At 58.8% G+C, this 11,234-nt stretch overlaps 1 protein-coding gene across 1 annotated transcript in view; it reads right to left on the bottom strand.

Moving 5' to 3' along the window:
* Positions 1–2,420: 2,420 nt before the first annotated feature.
* The window catches only part of LOC103267923 (WD repeat-containing protein 5-like), a gene marked incomplete at its 5' end in the record, with an annotated part of 15,279 nt that continues 6,465 nt past the window's right edge, over positions 2,421–11,234 (bottom strand). Inside the window, 6 exons of the mRNA XM_021716235.1 lie at positions 2,421–2,773; positions 3,932–4,019; positions 4,958–5,032; positions 5,344–5,377; positions 6,458–6,533; positions 8,844–8,890. Of these exons, the coding sequence (XP_021571910.1) occupies positions 2,673–2,773; positions 3,932–4,019; positions 4,958–5,032; positions 5,344–5,377; positions 6,458–6,533; positions 8,844–8,890 (421 nt within the window). The remainder of the gene's footprint in view (positions 2,774–3,931; positions 4,020–4,957; positions 5,033–5,343; positions 5,378–6,457; positions 6,534–8,843; positions 8,891–11,234) is intronic.

The raw sequence follows: 11,234 nt of genomic DNA, 5'->3' as shown, positions 1-11,234 counted from the left end.
CGCGGCGCTCCAGTCGGCATGACGGAGTGAGACCCTGACTCAAAAATATTAAAAATAGGCCGGGCTGGTGGCTCAGCCTGTAATCCCGTCCCTTTGGGAGGCTGCGGTGAGTGGATTGCCTGAGCCCGGGGGTTCGAGACCCGCCTGGGCAGGCGAGACTTCATCTCTACAATAAAATCAAAAACTAGCCGGGTGTGGTAGCGTGCACCTGTAATTCCGGCTACTCAGAAGGCTGAAGCGGAAGGATCGCCGGAGCCCAGCAGGTCGAGGCTAGGGTGGCCGGGAGCGGCCACTGCACGCCAGTCTGGGCGACAGAGTGAGACTCCAGCTCAAAAAATAAATACATACATACATACATACATAAAAAGCTTGAGGCAAACCAGATGAATACAAGTCTGAATCCTGACTCGGGCCAACCAGCCACAGTATATGAACCATGTACATGTGCGTGCCATGTAGCCTGTGCACACATACCTTGCATGTGCACACGCATCGACAGAGGCACACATGGACTAGTGCATGTGTGTACAGGTGTGCTACATGCATGTGCGTGTGGATATACATATATGCACATCTGCGGATACATGTGTGCACACACACGGACATTCTTTAACAGACAACCGGGGAATGCAAACAGATATATGGCGTAAGAACTTTTTTAGTGTGAGAACGGCACCGTAATCACCCTTCTGGAGAATTCTCCCTCAGAAGTTCTCCGTCTCCACTGCTCACACGAGCAGATGCCTGGGGTTTCCCTTAAAAACGCAGGGGAGGGCACATGGAGCAGACTGTTTCTGCAGTGGGGACAGGAACACGGACCTCACACTTCTCGCTCCCCCTTTACGTCTGAAAGCTCCGGTCTTGACGAGTCTGTTTCTACTGCACGCACTAGAAGACGCCGCCTCTGTGCCTGCCTGCTTACCTGGCAATCATTAGGTCAGGGCAGAGCCTCATGGGAATGCCACTATATGCCCAGGACCGCCCTGACGCTGCCTGGCAGCAGAGCGCCCGCCCGCCCTCAACGTGACAGCCGTTTTCCGAAAGTCGAGACATTCTCGCGGGACGGAATTAGAAGACGTGAAAACCTTTATTTTCCAAAAGAGAATGTATCTTTACATAAATCTACAACAGAATTCAAATGTAGAAAAAATAAACTATATTCAGGGATACAGCGCTCAGCACGGCAAGGCCCCAGGCGGGCGAGCGTCACGCAGGCCTGCAGAAGGCGGGCAGGGGCAGGCTGCGCGTGGATGGACCGCTGGTGCCGTCAGGCAGGGCCCAGACCCCCAGCGTCCAGGACAAAGGCCAGCCTGCTGTACTGCAGCCAACTCTCAGCCAGCCAGCCCATCTGCACGTCTCTGCCCGCAGGAGGGGCCAGCAGGGAAGCTGCCAGAAGCGAGCCTGGACGCCTTGCCTGCACTGGCCCCCAGGAGGCCTCAGGGGACGCCTGCACCAGCACACAAGCCCTGCCCCGGCCTGTCCCACCCAGGGCTCTGTTTCTCCAGAACCCCAGGCTGTGGACTCCAGGCCACAACGGCCCTCAGCCATCACGGGGCACTGCGGCCCACGCCCACAGAGGTCCCCACGGGCAGACTGGGTCTGGGCTTCACTCCCGAGTCCTTTGTGGCCCCGTGAGTCGCTGTGCAGGAGTCCCGCCTCGCCCTAGCCCTAAGCCCAGGGAGCCACGTCGCCAGCAGCCCCGGCTGGAGCAGAAGCAGGCAGGAGAGGGTGGGAGGGCCAGGCCTGCTCACAGCACCCAGCTCCCAAGAGGTGCCGCCCAGAGACGGAAGACTGGGGCGGCACAGGCTTTCCAGCCCTCACGTGCCCGAGTCTGACCTGGAGCAAAGGACCAGGAGGCCTGCCCACACCTCGGCCTCCCACACCTGAGGGGGCACGTCGGGCACCCGGCTCCTTCCCCACCACGGCCTCCCACGCCTCCCAACTCCTCACCGACACCAAGCCCCAGGGACGGCCATCCTCAGAGAGAACAGACACGCCAGTCAGGGCTCGGTCTTCCGGAGGGACGCCTCCAACTCCCACCCATGGGAGACGTGTCATGCAAGGATGTAGTGGCCATGGCGTTCACACACCTACCCCCACTACAGCTGTGGCACTGCCTGTGTGGACACCATGCCCAGGACCAGGCTGTGGGTGCGAGAACTGCAGACGTCCAGACACAAGCGCACGACACGGGAGTGACCGCATGTCACTGTGCTTTCCAGAAAGACTTGAGAAGATGCGGGGAGTTACCACGGGCAGGAATTGAACAGTCAGAGCCGTGGTGTCAGGACATCGACTCAACAGAGGGACGGCCTGTAGGTCGGGGGAGGCCACAGGCGTGGTGGGGTCACCACCGCATTCGCACTTGAAATCGAGTATCAAAAAGTACAGAACAGTGACTGGAGAAAACACAACTCATGGCAAGTTGAACTTCACCCTTTTGTAATAAAAAATTAAAAACTTCTGTGAACTCTGTGAACACAACGCAGACGAGGACTCCCTGATGGAGCAGGAGACGGGGCCAGACGTGCCCCCGCGGCTTTGGAACTCTGCGGGCCACGCCTCCCCACGGCCACCCCACCTTCCGGGGGAGCCGCGCCCTGCAGTCCCGCCCCAGCCGGCCGGCGGCCTGCGTCTCCCGCCCTCCCGCCACCAAGCAGTCGGCAGCCGCCTCAGCAGTCGCTCTTCCAGAGCTTGATGGTCTTGTCGTTCTCCAGCGCAGCCGAGGCGATGATGTTCTCCGTCGGGTGGCAGGCGGTGGAGATCACGACGTCTGGAAACCAAGACAGGCAGGCGTGTTCGTGCCGACGTGCTCAGAAGCGCAGGCGGCAGGACCCGCACCCACTGCCACCACCCGTCTGGCACAGGGCGCCCATGGATGACAGCTGGAGCAGCAGCGGCCGGGGCAGGCGTGACAGGCGCTCGAGGCAGGCCATGGAGGGGACTCCGTGGAGGCTCTCTGTCTGGTGGGAGGGGCACGCAGTCCACAGCCCCCAGGATTGGCCAGAAGGTCCTCAGTCCCTTGTGGACAGCGGCCCTCTTCCCAGCACCTAGGCGGCCCCTCCAGCTGCCTCCCGCCAACACCCAGCCCAAGAGCACCGCGCAGCAGTTCTGCCACTGTGCGGCCAGCCCACCCCACAGGGATGTGGGACCCGGGACCCAGGCGCCAGCGCGCGAGGTGGGCCACATGATGCGCTCACAGCCTCCATGTCAACTGACCCAGGACGCTTTGCATGCCCTGCGTAGCGTCCGACTGGCATGGGTGTGCCTGGCCACCAAGGCACGGACAGTGGGCAGAAGCCAAGCGCCCCTTCTGCACAGGTGGGGACAGCCCAACCTGGGTGGAACGTGGGCACTGGCCCGATGGTGCAGCCCATTCCTGTCTGGGTGGGTGGCTTATTACAGAGGAGAGAGGGCAGCACTTCCTAGATGCTCACCACAGCTCTTGGTGACCCACAAGACACAAAAGTGCCAGGAGGGCCCAGGGCAGGGGGACCCAGGGAAAAGCATCCAGGGGGCTCAGAGCCGCCCAGTCTACCTGAGACTCAGGCTGCCTGGAAGGGGGGCCAGCGTCCCAAAAGAAGCCAGAACCTCCAAGACACAGACACAGAGGCCCCACCAACCCCAGGCAAGGAAACAGTGTGGAACGGGACAGAGAGGGACCACATCCACTCAGAAGTGACAGAGCCACATGGTTTCCTGGACCCAACACCTCAGAAAAGAGACGGGACAAGCTAGCAGCATGGGTCTGGCTCAGGGCCCAGCACTGACCTGCAGGTGACCCTGGCCCATGTAGCACACTCCAATATGGCAGAACCCCCAGGGCCACAGAGGGCGGAGGAGGAGGAGGAGAAGGGATGCAGGTGGCATAAACAGACCCGTCCCACACGTCACCACAGAACACGGGGGTGTGATGAACACGGGCACTCACCTGTGTGGCCTTGTAGCTTCTGCACGATCTCTTTTGTCTGAAGATTCCAGATGTAAACCAGGTTATCCTCCGAGCCAGACACAATCCACTGGGCAGCAGCAGGTAGGAAGACAGATGAGGAGATGCTGGTCAGAGCTCATGCGACAGGACAAGGTCGCCAGGTACTCGCCTGCCCACCCATCCTGCCGGTGGCTGTGGGGTCAACTCCAACGAGAAGCCCCCGGCCTTGCGCCCAGCCTGAAGCCGCCTCCTCACTGGGGGGCCAGCCATGCCTGGAGAACCCCAGCACCCCATCTGCCCAGGCAAAGGCTTCTGGCTGCAAGATGCCTTCTTGAGGGACCCTTTCCTGAGCTTCTGTGTTGCTCACCCTACTCAGCGTTACCCTACTCTTAGACACGCCCACCTCAACAGCAGCGCCAAAACCAGCACAGGCGGAAGAATGGCCCCCTCCCTGGTGGGGCAGGGGGGTCGTGGACGACAGCCTCAGAGCCAGTGCCTACTCATGGACCCCAAGCTACATCTGCCACACCTGACTCCACAGCAAGGTGTCAGCCAGTCACTCCTAGCAGAGCCTCACGATGGGGTACTGGCCTCCCTTAAAACGACTGGGGTGAGGCCGGGCACAGTGGCTCACACCTATAATCCCAGCACTGCAGAAGGCCAAGGCGGGAGGATCGCTCGAGCCTAAGGGTGCAAGACCAGCATGAGCAACATAGCAAGACCTCGACTTTACAAAAGAAAGACAACAAAACTAGCACATGCCTGTAGGCCCAGCTACTCAGGAGGCTGGGGCGAGAGGCTCACTTGAGCCCAGGATGGGTGAGGCTGCTGCGAACCATGATCATGCTACCACACTCTAGCCTGGGCAACACAGTGAGGCCCTGATTCAAATGAATAAATAAATAACTCACTCCTCTTTGCTTTGTGTGCACAGAAAATGTCTCCAGAAGCATTCAGCCCCAGAGCAGGTACGACTGCCAGGGTCAGGGGAGAGCTGCTGGGAAAGGGAGATGGGGGGAAACTCACCTTCCCGCCAGTAACGGAGAAGTTGGCAAATATGCAGTACTTCTCATTCTTGTGGCCAGTGTACGTCTTCAGGCACTGAAACGGTAGAGGCCAGGCTGGTCAGAGTCACAAATCCTAGGCACACTGGGTAATTCTAGGCACGCATGTCCTACCCATGGCCAAACTTAGTTCTGAAAAGTACGTCAGCTATAGACGAGTGAAACACCCACACAGCGAAAGCTCTTACGTGCAGACCAGCCATCTATAAACACCACACCAGCTCCATGGGGATGGCCTTCTGCCCTCCCATGGCCTGAGCCAGCACTGCTCCTACGGAGCCAGGACCAGGACAGCGCAGCACAGGCCCAGCCACCGCGTGCCCGGAGCTGGCGTGGCAGAAAGCTCACCTTGCCTTTGCTGTAGTCCCAGAGCTTCAGGGTGCTGCAAGAGAGAGAGGGTGAGGTGTCACTTCTGTCAGTGTGTCCGACAGCTGCCACTATGTCACAGCAGCCATCGGCGTCTGGCGCAAAGTCAGCAGGGCTGGAGTCCTCCCTGCATTACAGTGGGAGTCCCACGGGGAGGTCCCCCAGGCCCACCAAGTCCAGGGTCCTGGCAGCATCTGAGGGCACTCCATGACAGCTTCAAACACCCGAAGTCCAACATAGACTTTAAAAGGAAGCTGACGGGTGTCACTATCCCTGCGTAGCCAGGGTCAGCCTTAGAGGGGCTGTGGAGGCTGCCTCTCTGCCAGAAACACCCAGAACAGGTCCCACAGGCAACACTGCTTACCCTGGGGCAGGAGTTTACTCCAATCACCGGGACAGGGCTGACTGGGGAAAGGGCCTGAGCACAGCCACAGGGGAGCTGGAGCCAGGCTCAGTTCCTCAAGGCTGCCAGAGGGCGCACGCGGGAGGCCAGAGCTCCAGGGATGCCCCGAGAACGACAGTATCCAGCACTGTGAGACTCTGCTCCAGACTTTGGTTAGAGGTAAAATCGAGGGCCGAGCACAGCGGCTCAAGCCTGTCATCCCAGCACTTTGGGAGGCCGAGGTTCGAGACCTGCCTGGACAACTGGGTGAGACCTCGTCTCGACAATAAATCAAAACATTAGCCAGGTGTGATAGTGCACGCCTATGGTTCCAGCTACTTGGAAGGTTGAGGCAGAAGGATCACCTGAGCCCAGCAGGTCGAGGCTGCGGTGGCCAGGAGCATTCTACTGCTCTCCGGTGGGCAGCAGAGTGAGAATCTGACTCCAAATAAAAACCAAGGAGCTCAGAGGTGAAAACTACCAAGGGCCCAAGGCCCCGCCCCCACCCCTTGTGCAGGAAGGCTCAGCCTGCCCTGGCCCCAGTTGCTCAGTGCAACACTGGGCCTCCAGCCCAACCCCCCAGCCTGTAGCCTCGGTTCCTGCAGGAGCCTGGCCACACAGTAAGCACAAAGCGCCCTCCACAGTGTGGCATGCCAGAGAGCAGGCATCCCTGGCCCGAGGCCGCCCACCACTCCATGGGCACAAAGCACTCACTTGTCCAGCGTGGCAGCCAGGATGTACTTGCCGTTGGGAGAGAACTTGACAAACGACACCGGGGGGTTATCGTCATCTGCAGGGAAACACGCAGACTGACCTGGGCAGCTCTACCGGGGGAGGAGGCAAGACCCGCTCCCTGTCACCCATGCAGGTGTCTGTGTGAAGTCACAGCCACCAGTGCCAACGCCACCACCAGGAAGCCTCGGAGAGCCACCACGCCCTTTGCCAAAGTGAGCAGGGTCTCCCGGTGCCTACAGACACGACCCGGGGGCCCTGACACCAGGACTTCTGGAACACGGGGCTGGGGGCACAGGAGCGGCCACAGGACATCACCTCCCATGAGAGGGAGCTGTGAGGACCCCACCCAGAGAGGAGCTCCAAGGAGGGGATTGGGCACGTCGGCTCGGGTGTCCCTGCTGCGTGGTCCACGTGCCCCAGAACCCACGGCCCCACCACACCCGCAGCCTCCTCTCCAGTGCTCTGCGCCTAGAAGTTCCACCGGGCGCCCTGCCCTTCCTCATGCAAGTGAAAGAGGCAATGCGCCCAGAAATTCCAACAGGGTCGGAGTGTTTAGGCTGTGGTCACCCTCTAGTCCTCATGACAGGACAAGGTGCTCTCCTCTAGCCCAGGTGAGCAGGAGGGAAGCTGAAGATGGTGCGCCCTGGTGAGTCTGTCTGGCTGGTCAAGGGGCCTCAGTTACCAGGTCCACCTTAGGCCTGCCAGAGGCCCCTGGGCGTGCGCATGTGTGAGTATGTCCCTAGCACCAGAAAGGGCACAGCACACGGCTTTACCACAGGGACACCGGGCCTCGCCAGGCGCCCAGGGCCTCTGCTCCCTCGGCTCGGTCAAACACACTGCAAAGGCACGAGATGGTGTGAAACCACGCAGGCCCTCACTTGGGGTCCCACGTGTCCCACAGCCAGGCAGGCAAGGGCACAGCGAGAGGGAGCGGGCCACATGATTCGGTGGCTATAAAAGCCCCGTGTCTCCAACTCAGGCCACCTTGGAGAAGTCTGCGGGGAACGTCTCGGCCACTGTCTCAGTGATGCCTGGGAAGGCTGATCTGCCAGACCCATGGAGAAGTCAGGAGGGAAGACCGTCCCACCCCTTCCCTGCCCACCCTGTGCTCAGTGGGCATGCCAGCTGCCCCCTGCCTGGCCCGAGTTCTGGCCTCAACCAGACCTACTGTGTGGCTCTGGGGACAACAGTCACTCTACAGAACAAGGACAAAACCCCCACCTACAAGGTGGTGACGGGGTTCGCATGTCCACATGACAGCTCAGGCACCAGATGCTGCCAGCTGCCGTGCAGGTGAGCAAGTGTCTTGGCTCGAGGGAGCAGACCGTGCAGCCTCTGTGTGGGAGACGTGGCAACAGTGTGACCTTGCTGTCACAAGTGAGAAGGCGCACCCAAAGGATGGCCTCTCTGGGCAAGAAAAGAAAACCACAAGGTGTGGGCGAAACAGAGGAAGCACCCGTCACAGGGTAACTGTGCCCCCCAAACTCATTTTGAAGCACCAGCCCTCAAAACCTCAGAAGGTGGCTGGATCGGGGACAGGATGGTCAGAGAGCTGGTCTCATGAAAACAAGGCTCGACTGTAATCCCGCGCCTTTGGGAGGCTGAGTTGAGTGGACTGTCTGAGCCCGCGGGTTCGAGACCCGCTTGGGCAACTTGGCGAGACCTCATCTCTACAATAAATCAAAAAATCAGCCGGGCGTGGTAGCGCGCGCCTGTAGTTCCAGCTACTTGGAAGGTTGAGGCGGAAGGATTGCCGGAGCCCAGCGGGTCGAGGCTGCGGTGGCCGGGAGCGGCCACTGCACTCCAGTCTGGGTGACAGAGTGAGACTCTAACTCAGATTAAAAAAAAAAAAAGAAGGAAAGCAAGGCTCGAATCCCATTGGATGGTATGAGGAACAAATCTGGACACGTGGGGTGCCAGGATGCACAAGCAGAGGAATGCCCACATGAGGGCAAGAGACCCTGTCTCTGTGCTCCTGGGGTACCTCTGCCCACCTCAGTGGCATCCCAGATGGGCAGGAATCCAGATAGGGGATCTACCGCACATGCTCGAGGGGCGAACACCTTGGGGCCAGCAGCTGGGGTAGGGGACAGGGCCTGGGGGCTCAGAGAAGGACCCAACGAGCAGCCCCTTGAGGCCAGACAGCACAGGCCAAGAGGCCTCGACAGCAGGTAAGAAAAGTCAGGGCAGGAACCTTAGCTGCCCCGAGGGAGGCAGCAGTGTGAATGCATGGTCAGGAATGGGGGATCCTCCCGGAGGGACAGAGCGGGCGAGGGAGATGACCCCAGAAGGGGCTTCCGGAAAAGCCTCAGAGCAAGCAAGGACTCCTGCTGAGAACAAAGGCCCCGGAGGGCAGGGCACTCACCAATGAGCGTCTTCAGGCACTGGCCCGACGCAGTGTCCCAGATGCGGCTTCAAGGCAGAGGAACAAAACAGCGGAAAGCCAGTTACCATGGGCAGCTCGGGCGCCATGCCAGCCAAACACGAGTGCAGGCGAACGTGCTCTCCCGTCTCGTATCTTAACACTAAGCTTCCCACACCAAACGGTCATTCTCTCATGTTCTAGGGACACGTGTGGCCACAGACGCGGCCACACATGCTCGCCACACGTTCTTCCACAAGCTGCCGACCCGCCACCCTTCCCTGCTGAGGTGCAGTTTTCTGGACCCTTCCCAGAGCGGGTATGCCAAGCACTCAAGCCATTCTAGTTTCAGGGCTTTGGTCTGTGCCAGTACAGACGCCTTCTGAGAGAAGAGCCAGGTTTGCACCTGCACATCCACACAGACCCCAGTAGGACTCAGGACAGGTGGGGCCGACATCCCTGGTCCCAGCCCCATGCCGCATGCCCTCCCCAGCTGGCACGGCCGACTCCTGTGGCTCCCACTCCGACTGCCAAGCGGCTCCTCTCCACCCCGCAGACGAAGCCCCTGGCTGGCCGGCTCACATTCATCTCTGCCCTACTTCACCCCACTGCCCCCTCAGTCAACCCGGGGACCAGGCTGTGCCGTGTGCCACCACCACTGCACCTCCACTGCCTCCAACGCAGCAGCAGATGCCCCCCGCCCCTCTCCACTCTCGACCCCAGCGAACAGCTCCACGGGACACCCTCTGGGCCCGAAATGATCTAGTTCCAGACACCCCAGAGGGGTCCACGTGGAGCCGCATCACGGGGTGACAGCACCTGCCCACCCTACACACTGGCGTCCTTTCAACTCCACGTTGTCATCTTCTCCACAGGTCCCGCGTTCCTGTTAGACGTACCCCTAGACACTGTAGCACCTTCACCTGTCACCCTGGGAACCTTCCCCGTCTCAAGCATGGACCTTGGCAAGTGCATGACCAAGTCACAGCATGTGGCCTGGGCTCCAAGCCCATGGCCAGATCCTGCTCTGCCACTTGCCATCTGAGGGACAGCAGCCAGTGAGTGTGTGTCCCCTGCCTGAAGAGTGGGTTAGATGGATAAATATGTGAAAAAGCACGGTGTTGGTAGCTCTCAAATTCTTAAAAATGTACAAACGTATCATCTACACAGCGGCAAATCTCTACTCAATTTTTTTCTTTTAAATGTAACTAGTTGGGCTGGGCATGGTGGCTCATGCCTGTAATCCCAGCATGTAGAGAGGCAGAGGCGAGGACTGCCTAAGCTCAAGGGTTCAAGACCCGCCTGGGACTTGGTGAGACTCCATCTCTACAATTAAAAAAAAAAAAAAATTAGCCAGGTGTGATGGAACGCCTGTAGTTCCAGCTACTTAGAAAGCTAAGGCAGAAGGACCTCCTGCACCCAGCAGGTAGAGGCTGCGGTGGCCATGAGCGTGCCACTGTACTCCAGCCTGGGTGACAGAGACTCCCACTCAAAATAATAGATAAATAAAATGTAACGATTTATGTAAATAACAAAGGATCTCACCATGTTGCCGAGCCTGGTCTTGAACCTCTGGCTTCAAGGGATCCTCCTGCCTTGACTCCCAGTGCTGGGACTACAGGCGTACACTACAGCACCAGCCCCCAGTCTTCATATATTATTTTCATTTTCTATCACATCAGTGGCTTCTTAACTTTTTTTTTTTTTGAGTTGGAGTCTCACTCAGTCACCCAGACTGGAGTGCAGTGGTCACTCCCGGCCACCACAGCCTTGCCTGCTGGGCTCCAGAGATCCTTCCGCCTCAGCCTTCCGAGTAGCCAGAATTACAGGCATGCGCTACCATGCCCGGCTGATTTTTTTTATTTATTGTAGAGATGAGGTATCCCTGCCCAGGCGGGTCTCAAACCCGTGGGCTCAGGCAATCCACTTACCTTAGCCTCCCAAAGGCGCGGGATTACAGGCTGAGCCACCAAGCCCGGCTAACTTTTTAAAACATAGAAGCGTATCATCTACAAAGAGGTTAAGTCTCTACCCAATTGTCATATGACTATTATTTTCATTTTCCTATCACATTAACTAGAAACTCCCAACAGTACTGAGTAACGGGGGAAATGGGCCTGCTTTGCTCCTGATTTTAGCAGCAACACTTTCAGCAGCTGCTGAATATTATGGAAGTTGTTTGCTTCTGGTAAAGAGTTAACACTATTGGCCTAGCTTGCTGAAGGCCCTAAGGAGCAATTGCCAGGTCAGGGCAGGTGCCTTCTGACTTCTACTCATACGTTACATGGATCTTTGCCTTTCATCTGTTTTTGTTGTTGTTGTTTTCGAGTTGGAGTCTCGGTCGCCCAGACTGGAGTGCAGTGGCCGCTCCCGGCCACTGCAGCCTCGACCTGC

This window comes from Carlito syrichta, unplaced genomic scaffold, assembly GCF_000164805.1.
Source record: "Carlito syrichta isolate Samal-C Ts95f unplaced genomic scaffold, Tarsius_syrichta-2.0.1 Scaffold308578, whole genome shotgun sequence".
Lineage (NCBI taxonomy): Eukaryota > Metazoa > Chordata > Mammalia > Primates > Tarsiidae > Carlito > Carlito syrichta.
The sequence above is the reverse complement of the archived record's forward strand: the minus strand, read 5'-3'. Positions and strand labels throughout refer to the sequence as shown.